This window comes from Pelodiscus sinensis, chromosome 3, assembly GCF_052426305.1.
Source record: "Pelodiscus sinensis isolate ZL-2025 chromosome 3, ASM5242630v1, whole genome shotgun sequence".
Classification (NCBI taxonomy): domain Eukaryota; kingdom Metazoa; phylum Chordata; order Testudines; family Trionychidae; genus Pelodiscus; species Pelodiscus sinensis.
In genome coordinates, this window is record NC_143054.1 from 20443156 (window position 1) to 20465884 (window position 22729).

The window sequence follows — 22729 nt, forward strand, 5'->3', positions numbered from 1 at the left end:
AGATCCCTTATTCCTCTTAAAAGCAGTGTAGACGGGGCCATTTTGCGCAAAAAAAACCCACCCCTTTTGTGCAAGATCCTGCATACCTCCTTTTTTGAGGCATAAGAGATCTTGCACAAAAGGGGTTTTTTTGTGCAAAATGGCCCCGTCTATACTGCTTGTTTTTGCGCAAAAACCCCTTCTGCAAAAAGCTTTGGCAGAGAAGAGGCAAATGACAGTGTGACAAATGCTAATGAGCGCTTCATTTGCATTGACTCTGCCAACAAAAGGCTGCAGTGTAGATGTAGCCTGCATGACGATTGGATGCTTTGTGCACGTGGTTGTGCTTTAGCAAATCAGAATGCTGGTTTGCACCGCTGTCAGTGGGGTGATCAAAGAAGTGAGTAACTAAGAGCTTCCAGAAATGATAGTGGAGTAAAAAGTACAATATTTTCTAAAAAAAAAAAAACCCTACTTGAGTAAAAGTCAAAGTATCACAAAAATTACCTGAGTAAAGTACAAATACTGAAAAAATATACTAGAGCAGTGTAACAAAGAATTTCTACTTAGTTACTTTCCACCTCTGGTAATGCCCCAGGCTGCCTGGGCCCCACAGATAACAGGAGGTACTGTCTCATCCATAGAACAATTGAGGCTGCTGCTGTGGGGTCCCCTGAAGCATGAGGCCTGAGACAACTGCCCAAAACTGTCCTATGGATGGTATGGCACTGTAATCAGACGCCATTTAGGTAGAAGCTGTTATGTTGCATTCAGCGGCAGGCCGAACATATGAAATACAGGTTATATCTCTCTTAACCGGGACTCTGGTCTGGCAACATCCATGGTCAGACAGAGCCCAGGAATAGGGAAGCCATGGGAAAGGAGCAGTGTGTGTGTGGGGGGGGGGGGGGGGAAGGCTGAGACTCAGCCGGAAGCCAGAGCACAGGGCGCAGAGGGATGGGTGGCACAGCAGGGAGTTCTGGCCCCTGCAGCCAGGTGGTAGTGGGGGCCCAGCAGTGGCAGCCAAGGAACTCTGGCCCTGGCCATGGAGCTTGGGGGCCAGCAGCAACAGCCAACGAGCTGCAGTCCTGGCCATGGAGCTCGGGATGGCAGCACCAGCCATGGAGCTTGGGAACGACAGTGGCAGCCACAGAAGTCTATCCCCAGCAGCAGCCAGGGAACTCCATCCCTGGCTGTGGAGATCCAACTCCAGCGAAAGCCATGGCCAGACAGGCAGCAGTGGGGCTAAGTTGGAACCTTAGCCAGGGGCCGCAGGACATGTAGCAAGCGACTATCTCCTTGGGTTCAGGAAATCCCCTTGGTTGGAACCAGTCGGATCTCCAGGGTACTGGACAAGGGATGTCCAACCTGTAGGAATTGACTCTCTTCCTACAGCTGTGTGTCTCACTGATGTTGATGATGCTGATACACGAGAGGACCAAATAAAGTAAAACCATGTTGATGTGTGGTTCATAAGAAACCCCTGGAGAGTGCTTAGGAAAGCATTATCAATTATTAATGCCTTAACATTTATATCCTAGCATTTTTATTAAGTAGCTCAAAAATGCATTGTCAAATTAAACTATAAATAAGTATTTTTAAGTTTCCCTTCAGCAAAAAAAAAAAAAAAAAAAAAAAAAAAATAGAAGTGGCATTTTTTTGGTAGTGTGAACTTAAAGTTTGAATGCTGCTCTTACTGTGATAAGTTTCAGTTTTATTTTTCAAATCACTTTATAATTGCATTTACACATTTTTCTATTTTGCTTTTTTCATCCTACAAAGGACCAGTCAGACCAGGTAGAGATCACATATATTTGTTTGTGAAACTTATGCTGATTAAAAAAATACTTAGCTCTTACAGGTATGTAATATAGCATTTTACAAGCATTAGCTAATCCTCACAAACACTATTGTGCAGTAGAAAAGTGTCTTTCTGCCCCCATTTTACAAATGAAGAAACAGGAGAGGTTAGCAGAATATTTTTAAGTGATCACTAATTTGAGACTCCCAACGTGAGTTTTTTTTTCCAGAGGCGCTGTACAACTTCCTCCAAAGTTCACAAATCCTCTCAAAAATCTTAGAACTGCCTGTAAATTATGCACATTTTGCTTATGGCTCCCAGGAACTGTTTTGTCTCCTGGTTTGTCCATAGTGTAGCAGTGCTTCTACAATGCTTCCTTTCCTCTAAATAGGCCTCTGTGCTGTGAGGTTAGTGCTTTGGGAACCACTCTATTGGTTCTAAGCCACCTGGGAAATCCCCCTCGAATGTGGAAATCCCCATGGAGCTGGTTAAACTGGATTTACAGAACTTGCTATCAGTAGAGCCTTCCTAAAGACTGCGTTTGGACTGAGATTTGGGTCCACTGGTAATCATGTGAGTAATGCTTGAAAGAATGGATGTGCGGACATCCAGCTTTGGATATCAATATGTTTGTAAAGAGCTGTTCTGTTTGAGATATATATATATATATATATATATATATATATATATATATATATCAATCACAATTAGCTTACATTGTAAGATTTTTTTTATTACTATTTATTCCACAATTTCTTGCGGAACCCCTGACGATGGTCCACGGACCCTCGTTGGGAAACTGGCATAGGCACACACTTTCTTCTTTCATGGGAGGCTGTACTCATTTTTTTATTTAAATTAGTTAATGTTAAGACTGAATACACTTGCTTATTGTTTATGTAAAAGAAATCAATGGAGCTTCTATTTACTGATGTTTTGGTTAGATGGGTTGCTTTCTGGATCACATCTGTGCCTGTGTCATGCTGTTGGGAGACAAAAGAATTGGTGCGTAGGTAAAATCAATTTTTTGTTTTGAAACCATAATTTCTTGGTGAGCTGAGGCTTGACCATCCTTTTTTTCTTTTACATCTCTCCGCTGGAATGAACAGTTTCTCATCTGAGGAAGTGGGTTTTGCCCACGAAAGCTGCAAGACTACTCGTTTTTTTTTTTAAATAAACATGGCTAGCCCTCTGAGGTTCTCTTTATTGATAATACCCATGCACGTGCGCACGTTTCTCCTTCTACTGGCCAAATTCTGCAAAGCTAGCTGAATCTCTACGGCCGCTGCATTACAGAAATTCACCCCTTGCAGCCCAGCCTCGTCTTATTGGGTGGGCGTAGGGTTTCACTGTTGTGGCTAGTTCAGGTCTTTCTCTTCCAGTGACAACTTGCGACACTAGCCGTGCACTCCGGCGGGAGCTGGATCCGGCCCTGCAGCATGCTCACATCCCAGGCGGTGCAGGCGAAAGGAACAATGGGGCGCTAGGAGTTCCGCGTTCGGCACGCCACCGCGACCTCCCCCCCCCCCCCCCCCCCCAACCCGCCTCACGCACGCGGGGCCGCTGGCACATCAGAGCGCGCGCAGACGCCGCGCGCCAACGCCGCTGATAGGCGCGCGGCGGAAGGGACTCGAGAGTTCCTGCTGCCCGCCCCGCCTCCGTCTCCGGCCGCAGCGCGCCTGCGCAGTGGGGGTTGCCGCGCTCCCTCTGTGTGTGGGTCTCTCGCCATGTTGTTGTGAGTCTCTGGCGGCTGAGGTGGGGGGAGGGGAGGAAGGAAGGAGAGACCCGGAGGGGGGGGGCGGCGGGGACAGGGGTGTTTCAGGGCCCTGTCCGGCTCCGTTCCAGGGAGCAGCGCCGCCAGCCAGCCCGTGAGTATCTCCCGGGGCCGGGGTAGCCAAGGCCGCGGGGGGGGGGGAGCGGCAGCGGGCGGAGCCCCCTCGCTTCAGCCCCCTTTGTCTCGGGCCTCGAGGCCGGTCGCCCCGTTGGTCGGGGCCTGGTCGATGGCGGCTGGGCTCTCCTTTGTGCCGCTCGGCCCAAGCAATCCGCCGGGCCGCTGTCGGGAGCCGCACAAAGGGGGTGGGAGAGGGAGCGAGGTGGGGGAGGGGTCAGAAGGGGGGCGCATGCGGGGGGGAGGGGTCGCCTGTGCGGGGAGGGGGCAGTCTGGGAGGAGGGGGAGCGTGCATGGTGGAGGAGGGGAAAGGGATATTCTGCAGGGGAGGGGAGTGTTGTGGGGTGGGGGATTGCGGTGTGACCCTTTACACGCCTTCGGGATGCTAACACCACACACCCTCTTTGGTGAGGGAGCTGCGTTTTAGGTGAGAGGGGAGAAAAAGCCTCGGTGAGTCGTTTACGCCAAGGCATAGAATTTAGATCAAACCAGAGGTGAACTTGTGCCTGAAAAACAGACCTCTGAGGCTGGGAGGGAAAGGGTGGCAAGGAATCAAGAGAGCAGTGGTCACTGAAGGGCACAACTGAGATCTAGGCACAGGAAATATTTTGGAAATGCGAATAAGGTTTTTGAATATCTTTGAGCTTAAGGCCATAAGGGACCATTAGACTATTTAGACTGATCTCAGTATTTCACAGGTTATTCTATCTTCTTTATTGGGGATATGTAAGTCTCTCTCTTTTTTTTTTTTTTTTTTAAAGGCACGTGCGGGTAGGGAGCTTAAATGCATATTTTGTAGTTGATGCCACACAGTGAAATATTGGATTTTATTTTTTCTTTAAAATTTCCACAGACAAATAACATCAGAGGAAATGTTATTGGAACATATAATACAGCTACGTGCGGAGTGGATCACAATTTTATTTGATGACTGCTGATGATGTTTAAAACTATTAGCAATCATTATACAGGAGATTTTTTTGTTATGAAGTTTAGTGTGTGTACTTAACATCAGATTATGTCTTTAATGCTGTGAAAGTAATACTGAGTATTTCATACCCGTCTGGTGTATGAAATATTGTACAAAGCAAGAAAATGTCAAAATATTAAAAAATGTAATATGTTTTATATGGTGGCATGGTTTTTAGAGGTTTTACCAACCTGCGTTTGGGATGTGTCATTACCACCAAGTGATAAAGACATGCATGAGGTATATATAGCATTGCAAATGAGTGTCCATAAAAATCTTTATACAAAACATTTGTACATTGTCCATAGGTTGCATATTAACAGAAATTGGTTTTGGAAATGTATGTTGTTCATGGTCTTTTGTGTGCGTGCGTGTGTGTGTGTGCGCACGCGCATGTGCATGTCCCACAATGGAATGATTAGGGTTCTTTACTTACCATGATTCAAAGTTTGTAGGTTCTTAAGGGGGAGGAAAATGAAAACAAATACATTTTTCAGATCTCTAAATATACCTGAAATGTCTTATTTAATATAAATACTGCTGCTAATTTTAATGTCTGGATGGCTTTAATGTCTACATCCTTCTGGATCTTCCTGGATTTAGAAGCAGATATTGTGTGTGTTCTTGGAAAGCTGGGGATCTCATTTTTGCAATGGTATTAATAGGTGTTGGATCTTAAACCTTTCACTGGTCCATGACTGAATACTGTATCGTAAGTATTTTTAGTAGGTAAAGGTGGTGAGAAAATTAGGATGGGGAAAGACTGAATTCTGTGGCTTTTTTTTTTTTTTTTTAAACAAAGCATCTGGCAGCTGCTTGAAGATGCTCATGGGCTTGGAAAATTAGAAGTAGTCCCAGAGGAGACAGACCTAATGGGCAAATGCAGGTAACAGGGTGCACTTTTATTGCATGAATATTACGTGTATACATACACGTGCTATTTTAATATTTATAATTTTTCCATGGGGTGGGGGGGATAGAATGGTGACTAGGCAATTACAATAATGAAAGGTGAGAAACCGTTATTAATTCATTGTAATGGTGTTTGACCAGGAAGAGTGCAATTAACTTCCTTTAAATATTAAATGCAGTGAAATCTGTTATAGCTAATACATTTTTATTGGTAGAGAGAGAGAATCTCATTTTTCCTTGTCTTGTGGGAAAACAATAATGTAGTGTTACAATATATATTTAAGAATGTTGTTTATTGCCTGATTGTAGGAGCATTAGACAGTAGGTAGCATTAGACCATAAGTAACTTCTTTCCCATTTGTTTAGATGTGTGAGAGACTGTGGGTATACTGGGGGTTAGCATTAGCAGGGAGTTAGTTTGAAAATCCTAACTTTTTTTGGTTTTACTTTGTCTGCTTTCCGCCTTTCTTAGGTGTGCATGTATGTGTGTGTACTAATACTTTGTGTGTGTAAAACTGTCTAAAATACTTTATCTTGAGAACTCAAGTCTCTGCTTTGTATAGTTTCTGAAATGTTACAGTCCCAAAAGCTGGGGACAGATTAGTTGATAATTTCCCTGTTCTGTTTGTTTTCTCTGAAGTGTCTGGCACTGGCCACTGTCAGAAGATAGTATGACCACTGGTTTGATTCTGAATGGCCCTTCTTAAGAACATAGTTGTTAGGTGGGCAGAAAAAAATGTTCGGTCAACTTTGATTATTTCTATTAACATTGATGCCTTCTTTCTAGTGTACAGGCATTTTGATAGAAAGATATTGGCAGTTAACATTTTGTAGACTAAGGGAAAGAAAACAGATCACTTCTAAATGAAAACTTCTAAAATGACTATAAGAGCGTGATGGGTAGGTCATATAGATACTGCTTTGGTTGTATAAGGTGCATTCATAAGAATGAACTATATTAATTGCTCTTTCCACTTCTGTTCTTCTCTACTTAAAAAATAATTTTAGTTGAAAAATACTTCCCTCATCCAGGGTGAAGTTTTTCCACCCATAGCACAACTATTTTATTGCTTACTCTACACGTTTGAACCATTCCAGCATTGTCAATAAGCCCAGAACCCAAACTCTGTGAAATGGCACAAGAACAAAATAATTGAAAGGCTTGTTTTCTCTTCCTGTAACAACATATTACATTCGTATAATGCCTTTTCAAGGCACTTCCTTGTAATATAGTAGAAGTACTGTACAGCTGCAGTCCTATAAAACACCTTCAAATTACATAAAGTATATACAGGTTCTAACTGTCTGTCTAATTTCCAGTAGATATGTATAAAACTTTTTTCTTTCTGGTAACAGCTTACATATTGCTGAGACTTTATTTTATGGGAGGCTTACTTTATATCTCCTTCAGAATTTGTCAGCATTGCTTCTAGTTGATAGTATTTCCCAGAATGTGGTGTGGGTTACCTACTTGGTGAATCAAAATTAGGTATTATTTGTAGAAATATCATTAAAGGTGTCAGTAAAGTTGATTATTAAACCCTGATGCATTATCCATTCTGGAAGTGGCTTTTGGAGAGCTAGCATGTACATAATGAAGATTAAGTTCTGTGAAAGCAGTGGGATGGCCATCCTAGGTGTCGAGAGAGGAATAATGGGGGAATTCTGCACAACCGCACATGCACAGGATTTAGGGCACCTGCAGATTTATTTTCTTCCCTGCAGAAAAATGACTTTCTGATGGTGAAGAAAAGAGAAGCCACAAGAATGATCATGTAGCCCTCCCCCCCCAACAGTATGTTTTGGGTGCCTAGGGTAGCCAGTGGAGAGAGAAATCACTGTGGGGTAGGGGCAGGGACTGGGGAAGACCCAAGCTACTGGCTCCTACCCTGTGCCAGGCTCAGCTACTAGTTTCGACTGAGATGGGGAGATCAGGCCCATGGCAGGCCCAGTCTGGCACACTGCAGGCAGGGGTGCTCCAGGCTCCCTACCCATTTATTGGTTAACCAGTTAAACATAATGTTTAACAGGTTAAGTGACTAACAAGATGAGACAAGGGACTCTTCCAGCCCAACTGGAGCAGCTCGCAGGTCTCCTGCTACCAGCTGGCTGCCAGCATCTAGCTGCGTGGGGCTGGCTGGTTGCCCTTCGGGGCTGAAGCAGCCCTCCATCTGCAGCAGGCCATGGACGGGGCTGTCCTGGGGAACTGGTTAACCATTACCTGGTAAGCATCACAAGGTAAGGGTGATGCTTACTGGGTAACCTGTTACCTGTTCACATCCCTTGTGTGCTCCCAAGTACCATGCCGGGGTTCCTACATTTGTTTGACAAATTTTTAAAGTATTGTGCAAAAAATTTAGTTTTCTGGTGCAGAATGCACTGAAGAGCAGTGATCCTTGAAAGCTTGTGTGCTTGTGCAGCTGTTCAGGAGAGATTCAAATTAGGGATGTTAAATTTCAATTAATCAGCTAATTGAGTAGTCTATGGAAATTCCATCAACTACTCGATTATTTGATAAGGGGAGTGCTTGCTATCCTGCTGCACCTCTCCCTTTGAAATGTACAATTTCTGCCTGCAGCTCCTGTACATTTCAGACGGAGGGATGCAGAGGGCTTTTAAAACAGCTCCCCCCCAGCATCAGCTCATGCTCCCTCATCGCTGCCTGCCTCTGATAGAGGCTGCAAAGTGGGGGAGCGACTAGTCATGTTCCTATTTGACTACCTGATTACGCATTTGTTTATCAGGTAGTCAACTAGTTGCTTACATCCCTAATTCAAATGCTTGCCCAGCTGATTAGCAGAATACCCACAGCTAGGCTTTTTGTTTTTACTAGTGGTACATATTCATACTTTTTTTTTTTTTTTTTGTATGTGCACCAAGCAATGTCTGCATGTGGATGGAAAAGATTAGAGAGCATTGCTCAGGAGTGATATAAAGATCTCTGAAATGCTACACCTACAAAACTATTGACTGTATAGATAAGTGCAGGACTTCTATCAAGTACAATAAGAATAAGTCCAAAACAAAATATTGTGACTTGAACATGCGCCTTGTTCAATATAAATGGTCATATTAATATTGTGTATTGCAGTATTTTAATATTTAATATGTATTTTAATTAACCTGTGGTACTGTGATCTTTTTTCTTATAAATTGGACTTGGTAATCTGTGAAAAAAATTGACAGTTTAATCAGATATTTCCAAATAGGTCTACAATTTCACCAGCTAAAGCTCAATTACTAAATTACCAGGTAAAGCTAAATTAATTCTCACTGAGCCAGTGGTAAGGAAAATTTTGAGAAATCGACACAAATTACTGTACTGACTGGCTTTGTTTCCATTGTATCTCTTTCTCTATTACTTACATGTATCATAAATCTTTGATTTTCTGTTTTTATGTGGGGAAGGGGCAACAAGGAGATGGTAAAGGTTGACATAGAAAATCTCAATCCGCAGATTACTTTTTAAATATGAAATTGCTCATTTCAGTGTCAGGTGAGCATACATTTTTAAATTATAAGTGTACTGTACCAAAATACTTTTAAAATTTAGTTGCTTTATACAGGCAGTCCCCAGGTTACATACAAGATAGGGACTATAGGTTTGTTCTTAAGTTGAATCTGTATGTAAGTCGGAACTGGCGTCCAGATTCAGCCGCTGCTGAAACTGACCGCCAGTTCTGACTTACATACAGATTCAACTTAAGAACCCCAAGTGTCCCCAAGTCAGCTGCTGCTGAAACTGATCAGCGGCTGATTCCAGGAAGCCCGGGGCAGAGCAACTCTGCCTCGGGCTTCCTGTAGTCAGCGCTGGTCAGTTTCAGCAGCGGCTGACTTGGGGACGCCTGGGGCAGAGCAGCTGGAGTGCTGCTGGGTTGCTCTAGTAGCGCCGCTCCTCGGCGCTACTGGACCAACCCAGCAGCACCCCAGCTGCTCTGCCCCAGGCGTCCTGATTCAGCCGCTGCTGAAACTGACCAGCAGCGGCTGAATCAGGATGCCTGGGGCAGAGCAGCTGGGGTGCTGCCGGGTTGGTCCAGTAGTGCCCAGAGCAGTGCTGCGGGACCAACCTGCAGTGCCCCAGCTGCTTTGCCCCAGGGTCCACAACAAACGCCTGGTCTGCTGGGGGGGGCACACTAGCTGCGCGCGCCCCCCCCTCCAGCAGACCAGGGACATGGGGAGCAAAGACGCAGTGGCAGTGGGGTGCCGCGCCTCTGAGGCTTTGCTCTGGCAAAGCCTCAGAGGTGTGGGACCCCGCCACCGCTGCTGCTTTGCTCCCGGTGTCCCTGGTCTGCTGGAGACGGTCCCCAGCGCACCAGGGACACCAGAGCAAAGCCTCAGAAGCGTGGGAACCCGCCACGGCTGCGGCTTTGCTCCCAGTGCCCCTGGTCTGCTGGGGACTGTCTCCAGCAGACCAGGGGCACCGGGAGCAGCTTTTCTCGCCCCAGAGGTCGAGGTGGCGGACCGCTGCCTGCGAGCTCCGGGGCGAGAGAGCCCCGTTCGTAAGTGCGGATCCGACATAAGTCGGATCCGCGTAAGTCGGGGACTACCTGTATATAAATAGTATACAAACTAGGAATGTAAAATCAATTTTAATTAGTTAACTGGTCAAACATGCCGCTGGTGAACTGCTCCAATCCGGCTGGAGCAGGCTCTGTTTGGGGTGGGCTTTGGCCTGGGCACACCATGGTTGGGGGCTGCTCTCGGCACACCAAAACTGGGTCTGCTGCAAGAATGGGGGCTCCTCTGGCTGGGCTGGAGCCTCCCTCCTCTCTGCCCGCCTGTGGCAGGCCCTGCGGAGCTGGGGCAGCATGCTTCCTGCAGCAGGTGGGGGCTGTTCCATCCCCCACCAGCTAACCATAACTGGTAAGCCTCACCTGGTAAAGGTGATGCTTATTGGTTAACTGGTTAACCATTCAGATCCCTAATACAAACCTTTAAAGCAGACTCTTTTAAAAAGGAAAAAGGTGGTGTTGAAGTTAAAAGTGAGGCTGTTACGCAAGGTGTATTTAGTTTCTTGGAGCCATGAGACTCAAGTAATAAATTTTCACAACATACATTTTAGCAGTCACTTGGAGTGAGTTTTGTGACTGTTCATTAAGGAAAACAATCTTACTCATAATTTTTAGGCGTGGTATTGTTGATGCATGGTTATATTTCCAGTATAGAATATATCGGTAAATTCTTTGTTCTGTGAATGTTGCTTTGAGGAGTTTGTCATATTGTTGAGTTTGAAGAAGTCTCAGAATTAGTACCATGTTTGCGCAGTGCCACTTAGGTGAAGTAAACAGGTAGTGTTATAATAAATCTACGTATAAGCAGCATTAGTCTTAAAATGGTCATAAATGGCCACAAACCATATTCAGAGGTAAAGCAAAAACCTCACTTCCACAACATGGGTTTTTTTTTTATGTTTATACATGGAGGAGGTGTTAACACTGGAAATAAAATATATGTATTGAGGGATGAGAAGTGAGTCCTCAATTTTATGCTTAAACTCCATTCTGGCTGAGAAGCTTTCTGCATACAAGTTTTCTCCATTCAGGTTTTATACTGTTCCCCTAAGCCAGTGGTCCCTAACCTTTTCATGTTGGCGGGCACCAGGGGGCGTGGCCGTTCGCCCGCCAGGGTGCGGGGACACTTGCCCGCCCGGGGGCGGGGCCCCCCCCCAGCCGCATGCCCGGGGGCGGGGCCCCCCCCAGCCGCATGCCCGGGGGCGGGGCCCCCTGGGGGGCGGGGCCCCCCCCCAAGTGCCGCGCGCCCGGCGCCCCCCCCCCCCCGTAAGCGCCGCTGGGCTGGGGCCGGTGCTCCCCCCCCTTAAGCGCCGTGGAGCTGGCGCCGGGGCACGCGCGGTGCTCCCGGGGGCGGGGGCGGGGCCAAGGCCGGCGCCGGAGCCGGCAAGGGTACGCGCGGCGCCGCTGGGGCCGGGACCGTCCATGCGCCCGGGGCTGGCACCTGCCAGCCCGGATTGCTCTGCGGGCGCCATGGCGCCCGCGGGCACCGGGTTGGGGACCACGGCCCTAAGCAATTATGGCATATATGAAACTTACTGTAAAGCTTCCAGACTGTACTTTAAAATGAAAATAACTGACTATTTTTGTAGAAGCTATGAATTACATTGTAAGGTATCTTTGTCTTATAAATGTGTACTGTTCCAGGTCTCTTTGAATTTCATGTCATTTACAGCTGTACAATTGACAGTACACCTGATGAACTGGACAAAGTGAAAATCAGAAAATAAAAAAAAGCATGATCATTTTGCCCCCTTTAAGAATGGACTCTCCTGTGTTTTATTGCCAAAATCTTCATGTGGTATATGGTTGTCAGTTATACCTGTGTCAAGCCCAAAGTGAAAATCTTCAAAAGGGAGTTGGCAGACTGACTAAAGATTTCAGAAGCTTCAGGGGGTAGCTGTAGGATAACCTTTAAAAAACAACATATAGTCTGGTAGCACTTTAAAGGCTAACAACATGTAGAAGGTGGTATGAGCTTTCAGGCTCAGGTCAGTGGAAGGCCAGAATATACTACCAATTTGGTCAAAGGTGTTTTTAAGTACAGTAAAACTCCATTAGTCCGGCATCCAATGCTCCGGGATTCCTGATGGTCCGGCACCATCAGGAATCCAGAAGTGCTGAGGCAGCCGGACAGGCTTCCCCCATTCAGCTGCTGCTGAAACTGACCAGCAGCTGAATCGGGGAAGCCGGGAACAGAGCAGCTGGGGTGCTGCCGGGTTGGTCCCGCAGGGCCAAGGGGCGGCGCTATGGGACCAACCCGGCAGCACCCCCAGCTGCTTTGCCCCAGGTGTTGGGATTCAGCCGCTGCTGAAACTGACCAGGAGCGTCAGTTTCACCAGCAGGCTGAATCTGGACGCCTGGGGCAGAGCAGCTGGGGTGCTGCGGGGTTGGTCTCGTAGCACCGCCCCTCGGCGCTGCGGGACCAACCCGGCAGGACCCCAGCTGCTCTGCCCCAGGAGTCCCCGAATCAGCCGCTGCTGAAACAGATCAGCGGCTGATTCCAGGAAGCCCGGGGCAGAGCTGCTTTGCTCCGGGCTTCTTGGAATCAGCCGCTGATCTGTTTCAGCAGCGGCTGACTTGGGACCCCTGGGGCAGAGCAGCTGGGGTCCTGCCGGGTTGGTCCCGCAGCGCCGTCCTTTGGCGCTGCGGGACCAACCCGGCAGCTCTCCAGCTGCTCTGCCCCAGGCATCCCCAAGAGCAGCGGGGGTGCTGCCGGGTTGGTCCCGCAGCCCCGAGGGACAGTGCTACGGGACCAACCGGGCAGTACCCCAGCTGCTCTGCCCCAGGCGTCCCCAAGAGCAGCTGGGGTGCTGCCGGGTTGGTCCCGCAGCCTCGAGGGACAGCGCTACGGGACCAACCAGTCAGTACCCCAGCTGCTCTGTCCCAGGCATCCCCAAGAGCAGCTGGAGTGCTGCTGGTTGGTGCCGTAGCGCTGCCCCTCGGCGCTGCGGGACCAACTTGGCAGCACCCCAGCTGCTCTATTGCAGGCATCCCCGATTCAGCTGCTGCTGAAACTGACCAGCCGCGGCTGAATCAGGGACGCCTGGGGCAGAGCTGGACTGTCGTAAGGGGGGGCTATGAGGGGCCTGGGGTGGCATCCCCTCCCACCCCACTCCAGACCCCTCATAGCCCCCCCTTCTGATAGTCCGGCATATCTGATAATCCGGCACTCCTGGGTCCTAAAGGTGCCGGATTATCGGAAGTTTACTGTAATATGAATTTTGATATTAAACTCTTGCACAGCAAGAACAGCACTGAATATTTTTTGCTTGTGACATGTCTGCATTGAGATTTAGAAATTAGTGTTCTGTGCTGCTTTAGGTGAAAATGCTTGTAGGCTATGAAGAACGTAGTTGGTAGCAGAAGATATTAAAGGCCTATGTTACTTTTTTACAGTAAATTTGAGATCTGAAATTCTATTTTGATCAGATAGCTGCCTTAGTATGTTTGTCTCCATGCTATGTATTTTGTCTGACAACTCTGTGCATTATTATTAAAGGCTTAGGTTGATAGCTGTACTTAAGCCAACATCATTAACAGACAACATTGTTCTTATACTGTCTGGATTTTTTTTTTGAAATCCTAATTATAAGAACTGCATATTTAAAGACATTCATGTGGAAAACCTTTTATGTTATTAAGACTTTTTCTTTTTAGGTTTCTACGTGGAATGAGCATTCCATGTGTCCTCCTAGGCATGAATGAAGTGGCCTGGCAGGAGACCAGAGGAATGATGCATGCGAACATTGGTCAGGAAGCCAGTGGGGTTGGAGTAGGGGTTGCCCCAGCTGGAACAGTAGGTGGAACATCAGCAGGGCCAGGGCCTGGAACTTCAGGGCCCAGTTCAGGTGGAAACAATCCTCATACCATCCCTGCAGCTGCAGTGTCAGGTGCTTCCAATGTCCAGGTATCTCTCAGTGGACGGTCTCAGGATGATGCCACAGTTGGATATTTCTTCCAGAGGCAGGCTGGTGAGCAGCTGAGTGGCTATTCCAGTAAACATCGCTGGCCCACAGGAGATAGCATTCATGTAGATCATTCGGTAGGTAGCTTTATTTTTTTTAATTAAAAAACTTCTGATGTTTTTTTCTTGCAGTCATATTTTTCAGGAAGATATATGTGGGTTAAGTTAGTCTTTCTGAATCCATTACAACTTCAAAGCATATCATATTTCATAATGTTAGTCATTCCATTTTTTGTTTGAGCAGTTAAATTAGACTGCATATCAGTTATAATTACACTATGGTAATACTTTAAGTGTTCATTAGAAATTGTTGGTAAAAGTAAATAAGTAATAACTTTCCAAATACTAGGGTTTTTTTCAGAAACACTAACATGTATCCTTCATTTGATCTAAAATCAAATGGTAGCCAACTGTTTTAGTTTGATAAAAGGCAAAATTTGAATAGGCCCAAATAAAAGTAACAGCTTTTGCACACAATCTTACTTGTTACACTTGTTACACTGTGGTTCTCCAGCCCCTAATCCTGTGCTGCTGCGGGTGGCCAGGTTTTACCAGCTCCGTGCTGCTGGGGTTCTCCAGACCCCAGCCTTGTGCTGCTGAGGGTGGGACGGGTTGTTCAGCATCTGGCTCCACGCTGTTGTAGGTAGCCAAGGTTCCCTGGCCCGACACTGCCAGGGGCTGCTGCTTTTCTGCAGCCTTGGCTCCAGCAATGCAGGGGCTCCTCTGGCCTCGCTGCCCCCAGCCCTGTCTGGGCTGCTGGCTTTCCTGCCATTAGGCTCCTGGGCTCTCTAGTTCAGGAGCATCCCGGGTCCTGCTGGACCATGGATATTTGCCAGACCAGAATGTGCTGGATTTCAGAGGTGCAACCTGTAGCTTTTTTCCCATCATCTTTGCTACTTCATCAGGTGTAGTGGGCAACTAGATTGTGCACCTAGGCCAATTGATTTTTGTATTACAGTTTTACAGGGTGATACAATCTGTATGTGTATTCGTGTATTAAGCTATTCTTAGACAAGTAAGAAGTGGCATATATTCTCTCTCTCCCCCCTTCCTCCCCCCCCCCCCCCCCCCCCCCCCCCAAGTCCAGAGGGCAGAAAAAGCTTCAGCTTAGATTCACTTTGGGTAATAACACTATTTAGATCCTTTAGTGTATTGCCACATTTGTCCAGGAGAGAGAGGTAAATGTAAACATTCCATATCTAATGTTTTTAAAAAAGGCCTCCAGGGAAAAAAACTGGTTCTTGAAAATATTTTGTTTTATGCATCATAAAGGGGAAATTTATTTTACTCTTGTTTATTTACCTTTAATTGCTTGGTAGCGGTAATACTTTTCTAACCTATGTAATTGAGCCATATCTCCTTTGTGTTCTGCCATTTTTGCTGCTTTTCCCTCTTCGATAACCTCAAAAATAGGAAATTGCCATGAAAGAACAGATCAATAGACTTCCCTAGTGCTGTTCTATGTGCCTTAAAAGTTGCAATGTTCTTTGTGGACAAAAATTCACACAACATCTGTTTTACAAATGCGGATGTGAAGATAGGAACTACGTTCATATTTACCAGAGTGAGATTCCCACAACTCTAGAACATCTAAAAGCCCTGAAAGAATTTAGTTGTTATCATTCCTTTCTATATGCATGGGTTAGGAAACTATCAGCACATTTGGATTAGAGATGAAAGAGAGGGATGTTCAGACATCTTTAGACTGCATAAAAATGATGGTAGTAAAATGACTCTGACATTCAATATGAGTAAATTAAAATAGTTTCAGTATGGATTACTTAAGCGTATCAAACTGACTCAGAGTGTATGAATATGCCTAAACAACAAAGGAAGCAGGAAGGAAAGAAAATTAACTGTATGGATAAAAATGGTATGTTTCAAGTTGAAGAAACACGGCTCAAATGAAGCCAGTAGAAAGGGGCAAAACTATTATAGGCAAAATGGAAACTAGAAAACTTGGGAGAAATGTTAAGTGCAATTAATCAGAAAGCAAATATCAAGAAGTTTTAGAATAACAGTAGTAATAACATTAGCAAGAGGAATGGTTAGTTCAGAGACAGTTATGGAGATTGAGGACCATGCAGAAAAGTTAACATTTCCCCATTCTTCAACCAAAGAATATTAGTGGATCACCCATACTGGACTTAACAATTTTCAGGCAATAAATATAACATTGTTAGTGAGACACTGGAGTCAGTTGATTAAAGATCAGGTCACCTGACTGAATGGTATTTAAGAATAAAGTGTCTGAACTGCTAATAAAAATATGCAGCCTGTCACTAAAGTCAATTAATATTGCAGAGTACTGGAAATAGCAAATATACATATGTCTTTAAAAAAATAAAGCACATGGGCAAATCTTGGGAATTAGATCTAATAAGCCTTCAGTAGCTAAAAATTGATTGTAATTATAATTTTAAAATAGAATTATAGCAGGAGAGCATGAGGCAGTAGGGATAAACCAATGCATCTTTTCCAAAGGAAAATTGGTTCTAAGTTTACTAAAATTATTTTAATTTGTCAGCTTAGTAGTAAATAAAGGACAATGTAGTTATGCCCCTTAATCTAAATTTCTTAGAAGATTGCTAAGGAAACGACATCCCATCCTCTGACTACAGTAAACTTCTGATAATCCGGCACCTTTAGGCCCCAGGGGGTGCTGGATTATCAAATATGCCGGACTATCAGAAGGGGGGGCTATGAGAGGGGGAGGATGCCACCCCAGACCCCCTCATAGCCTCCCCCTTCCGATAGTCCGGCTCTGCCCCAGGTGTCCCTGATTCAGCCGCTGCTGGTCAGTTTCAGCAGCAGCTGAATCGGGGACGCCTGCAGCAGAGCAGCTGGACTGCTGCCTCGTTGGTCCGGTAGCACCAACCCTTGGCACAGTGAGACCAACCCGGCAGCACCCCAGCTGCTCTTGGGGACGCCTGGGGCAGAGCAGCTGGAGTGCTGCCGGATTGGTCCCACAGCGCCACTCCTCGGCGCTACTGGACCAACCCGGCAGCACCCCAGCTGCTCTGCCTCAGATGTCCCCAAGTCAGCCGCTGCTGATACTGATCAGCGGCTGACTCCAGGAAGCCATGGCAGAGCTTGCTGGTTTCCCTGGGGGGGGGGGGGAAAGGGAGGGGAGAGGAGAGAATCCTGGGAGGAGGGAGATGCCCAGCCACAGAACGCTGTCCCCACTCTCCTGTCCTCAATTACAGAATGCTGTCCCCACTCCCCGAACTCTGTCCCCACTGGCACCCTGTCCCCAGCTGCAAAAACCTGTCTCTACTGGTACTCTGTCCCTGCTGCAGAACCCTGTCCTCTGCCCTCCCAGCACCCTGTTCCCTCTCCCCTGCCCCTAGCCGCAGAACTCTGTCCCCACAAAATGTATAATTATAAATGCTTCATTTTAGATTTAAATAGCATGAATAAAAACCAGACCATTTATTTCATAACTATAAACACGTGACTTTAATTGTATGTATCACATAATGTAAAAATAAACTGTTTATCAGTGTGTAAGTAAGGGCTGGGGATAGCAAGTGATGGACAGGAGGAGAATAGAGAAGGCGGGGCTTCAAGGAAGGGGCGGGGCAGTAGATCTTCACCTGTTTTGAGATTTAAAAAGTGATCTAGAGTGTAAAAAGGTTGGAGACCACTGCTTTAGAGACAATATAGAAAGCAACTGCAATATAAACTTACCAAAAGTAAGCGAGTTTGTTACTACTGGTTGAAGAGCTTATTTCATGTACAAGTTGGGGGAGAAACTGCAGTATGTGGAACTATACAAGTATGGGGAAACACATGAGCATTATTAGAAACTTAAATATTAGCAACAATAGAATCAGCAGTTTAGATTGCATGTGAAACAGTTTCTTAAATACAAATATTTGGAATTTTCTACACCAAGATTAATTGGGCAATCATGGTATCTTGGATTTTAAGACATATTGCATACTTAAATATTTGTTTTGCTTAGACATGTTGTGCTAATGTATTTGCCAAATTTGAGATTGGAGGGGAAAAATTCCACAGTAGACCACAGGAGTTTCACCTTCTTTTGGAGCATTGTTGGAATTAGCCATTGACATCAGGTGAATGCTTCCCACATAATAATTTTCCTGTAGTTCCCATGCAAGGATAACTGTAAAGTCATTTGTTCTTCCAGTTGCATAGGTGTATTACTTAAAAAATGTTACTGGGAATCTAGCAAAAATTTTAAGAATTGATTTCTAATTACATTTTTTGCTAGAGTAATGTAAGGGTACATCTAGACTACATGCCTCTGGCGACAGAGGCATGTAGATTAGGCTACCAGACATAGCAAAATGAAGCGGCGATTTAAATAATCACCGCTTCATTTAAATAATCACCGCTTCTGATCAGCTGTTTGTCGGCTCAGCGTGGCAGCTGTGTAAATTTAAATAAAGCGATTATTTAAATCGCCGCTTCATTTTGCTATGTCTGGAAGCCTAATCTACATGCCTCTGATGACAGAGGCATGTAGTCTAGACGTACCCTTAGATTTAATTACATAAAAAGATTCTTGCCTACATTTTGAACAGAGCCATCACTAGTTGCCCAAATAGAATGCCAATATCTTGGTAATCCATTCTTAGTTCATGCCTAAGAAGAATTTTTTAACTTGAATTCCATCTGAAATGGATAGTTTGTGTGTACGTAACACTACTTGTAATTTTCAAGCACACTGTCAAAATAAACTCTGGATTCTTTAGGAGAATCTCAGAAATTTTTTTTTTTAAATTGAAATTGAAGTTTTAAAATGTGAAATGGATATAATTTATTAAGATATACTTACTGTTTTTCCAGATGTCTTTTTAGCTCTTTCAGGTTATGAAATACATGCGTATTATCTTTTTGAACAAATTTTAAAATACTCCTTTCATAGAATCATAGACTAATAGGACTGGAAGGGACCTCGAGAGGTCATCGAGTCCAGCCCCCCACCCTCAAGACAGGACCAAGCTCCGTCTACACCATCCCTGACAGATGTCTATCTAACCTGTTCTTAAATATCTCCAGAGAGGGAGATTCCACCACCTCCCTTGGCAATTTATTCCAATATTTGACCACCCTGACAGTTAGGAATTTTTTCCTAATGTCCAATCTAAACCTCCCCTGCTGCACTTTAAGCCCATTTCTCCTTGTCCTGTCCTCAGAAACCAAGAGGAACAAATTTTCTCCTTCCTCCTTGTGACACCCTTTTAGATATTTGAAAACCGCTATCATGTTCCCCCTTAATCTTCTTTTTTCCAAACTAAACAAGCCCAGTTCATGAAGCCTGGCTTCATAGGTCATGTTCTCTAAACCTTTAATCATTCTTGTCGCTCTTCTCTGTACCCTTTCCAATTTCTCCACATCTTTCTTGAAATGTGGCGCCCAGAACTGGACACAGTACTCCAGCTGAGGCCTAATTAGTGCAGAGTAGAGCGGCAGAATGACTTCACGAGTTTTGCTTACAACACACCTGTTGATACAACCTAGAATCATATTTGCTTTTTTTGCAACAGCATCACACTGTTGACTCATATTCAACTTGTGGTCCACTATGACCCCTAGATCCCTTTCCGCCATGCTTCTTCCTAGGCAGTCGCTTCCCATCTTGTATGTATGGAACTGATTGTTCCTTCCTAAGTGGAGCACTTTGCATTTCTCTTTATTAAACCTCATCCTGTTTACCTCTGACCATTTCTCTAACTTGCTAAGGTCATTTTGAATTATGTCCCTATCCTCCAAAGAAGTTGCAACCCCACCCAGTTTGGTATCATCTGCAAACTTAATAAGCGTACTCTCTATCCCAATATCTACATCATTGATGAAGATATTGAACAGTACGGGTCCCAAAACAGACCCTTGAGGAACTCCACTTGTTATCCCTTTCCAGCAGGATTTAGCACCGTTAACAACAACTCTCTGTCTACGGTTATCCAGCCAGTTATGCACCCACCTTATCGGGCCCTATCTAAGTTATATTTGCCTGGTTTATCAATAAGAATATCATGCGAGACCGTATCAAATGCCTTACTAAAGTCTAGGTATATGACATCCACCGCTTCTCCCTTATCCACAAGGCTCGTTATCCTATCAAAGAAAGCTATCAGATTAGTTTGGCATGACTTGTTCTTCACAAACCCATGCTGGCTATTCTCTATCACTTTATTACCTTCCAAGTGTTTGCATATGATTTCCTTAATTACCTGCTCCATTATCTTCCCCGGGACAGACATTAAACTGACTGGTCTGTAGTTTCCTGGGTTGTTCTTATTCCCCTTTTTATAGATGGGCACAATATTTGCCCTTTTCCAGTCTTCTGGAATCTCCCCTGTCTGCCATGATTTTTCAAAGATCATAGCATGATTTTTCAAAGGCTCAGATACCTCCTCTATCAGCTCCTTGAGTATCCTGGGATGCATTTCATCAGGACCTGGTGACTTGCTGACATCTAACTTTCCTAAGTGATTTTTAACTTGTTCTTTGTGTATCCTATCTTCTAAACTTACCCTCTACTTACTTATTCCTATTTAGTATTATTCAAATTAAGAAATAGTGAGACTAGAGCTCCCTCTCATAATATAGTCATGAGAAGCTGTTTCAGTCAGTGATGTTAGCAGGATTGGGACAAAAGAAAATCTCTTATTTAAGTTTAAAAAAAAAAAAAAAGCTATTCTAGCTCCCATTGAATGGGGAAACAGGAATTGGTGGTAGCAGTAGCGACACAAGTAATTGTAGCAACTTTCAGATTTTGTTGTGAGAAGTAACTGTAGAGTTAGGAGGGATCACCAGGGATGGTTTTCAGACTTTCTTTTCTCGCAACCCACTGAAAGAAACTTATCCCAGCGACTCAATATGGGGTTTTCTGACTAGACCTCATAAAATCACAAAGGGCAATCAATACCTGCTAGTTTTTGCAACTTCATGTCAGGTAATAACTAAAATTAGATATCAATGTTTCTTGTAAAACATTTTTAAGTACTGAGAGATAGTTGTGTTAGTCTGAAAGTCATGTAGCACTTTAAAGACTAACAAAATAGGTCATTAGGTGATGAGCTTTTGTGGGGCAGACCCACTTTTTCAGATCATATTCTGAAAGTGAATAGGCCTGACCGTTTTATAACAGAGGGATACATTGAAAGAAGGTAAGAAAATTACAAACTGACAATTCAGCTACATAGAAAAGTTGGAAGCAACAAGGAAAGAGAAAATTGCTTATTGTAGGAGTTGAGTGGCTAATCTGGGGTCATTATAAATATCAAAAGGTGGGGAGGCTGTCTTTGTAATGTGTAAGATAATAATTATCTCGGCTCATATTCCTGTACGTCCAGCAATGTGATATATGCCAGTATGTGCCAGCAATGCCCCTCTGCGATGTATATTGGCAAGCTAGTCAGTCACTTCTCCAAACAATTAATGCTCACAGGTCAGACATCAGAAATCTACACACACACAAACCTGTCAATCAGCATTTCAATCCAATTGGTCATTCTCTTAAAGAACTGACAACATGCATCTTACAACAAAGACTTTAACACCAGATTAGAGGGAGACCTCAGGACTTTTATTTATGCTAAAATTTGACACGTTCAAATGAGCCTTAATTGAGATAATTATCTCTACACATTACAAAGACAGCCTCCCCGCCTTTTGATATCTGTAGTGACCCCAAATTAGTCACTTAATTTACAATAAGCAATTTCCTCCATCCTTGTCACTCTCCCTCTTCCCCCCTCACCGCTACCTTTTGTTCTGTGTAGTTCAGTGGTCCCCAGCATGGTGCCCTCGGGTGCCATGGCGCCCACCGGGGTATGTATGTGCGTCCGCCGATTGACCAGGGCCGCCCCAAGACATTTTTGCGCCCCGGGCCCCGGAAGTGTGGCACTGGTCCCGAGCGTGTAGCAGCCCCAAAAGGTTGGGGACCACTGGTGTAGCTAAATTGTCTGTTTGTAATTTTCTTACCTTCTTTCATTGTATCCCTCTGTTATAAAATGGTCATGCCTATTCACTTTCAGAATATGATCTGAAGAAGTGGGCGTGCCCCATGAAAGCTCATCAGGGCCTAATAAACTATTTTGTTAATCTTTTAGGTGCTACATAACTGCTTTTTTTTTTTTTTTTTTTTTTTAAGCATAGTAAAAGAGAGTTTGAGTTTCTTTTGCTTCATGTGACAGGTGGGCAGCCTATTGTTTCTGTTCTCAGTATATCAGGTGCATTGTTGAGTTGATTTCTTCCTTTTTTTTAACCTTTTCAGAATCAGAAATCCCAGTTTTCATGTGTAGCTTGAGAACCATAACAACAACAGATAACTAATCTTACTTTAACAGTGGATATTCTTTGAAAACATTTATACAAAACAATGTCAGATTTAATGATTTATGAGATGTTTTGAATGTACTATCATTGGTGAGTTGCAGTAGCGTTTCTTCTTGCTCAGGCATCAAGTTTAGCTCTTATTGATTCAGGATTTTTCAAAAGCAAAAGAATTTTTCAGCCAACACTTTTCCTTCAAATTTTCAAACCCCAGTGGAGGGAAATGGCAACTCAACGTGTCAGACAGAGCAGTGAGATGAAACTGTGTGACACTTTTCATTTTTCACTTTTTCTTCACTGGTGCTGTTCTCCTCAGCATGCTGTAACAGTTTTGGGAACATACAGTAGCGTTGATGATTACCTTTCAGTTGTGCTTGCCACAGTGCTAATG

The 22729-nt window shown here is 44.6% G+C and overlaps 1 protein-coding gene across 8 annotated transcripts in view; it reads left to right on the forward strand.

The window, feature by feature from the left end:
• Positions 1-2334: 2334 nt before the first annotated feature.
• Positions 2335-22729, forward strand: part of PUM2 (pumilio RNA binding family member 2) — a 129995-nt gene continuing 109600 nt past the window's right edge. For 3 of the 8 annotated variants that reach the window (XM_089777036.1, XM_014580846.4, XM_075923432.2), the window contains exon 1: positions 13719-14103. In XM_089777036.1, coding sequence (XP_089633162.1) covers positions 13732-14103 — 372 coding nt within the window. In that variant the 5' untranslated portion in view covers positions 13719-13731. Of the gene's footprint in view, positions 2354-3395; positions 3649-5440; positions 5525-13718; positions 14104-22729 lie in introns of those variants that run through there. The other 5 variants (XM_075923433.2, XM_075923434.2, XM_006137572.5 and 2 more) reach the window with 5 other exon arrangements.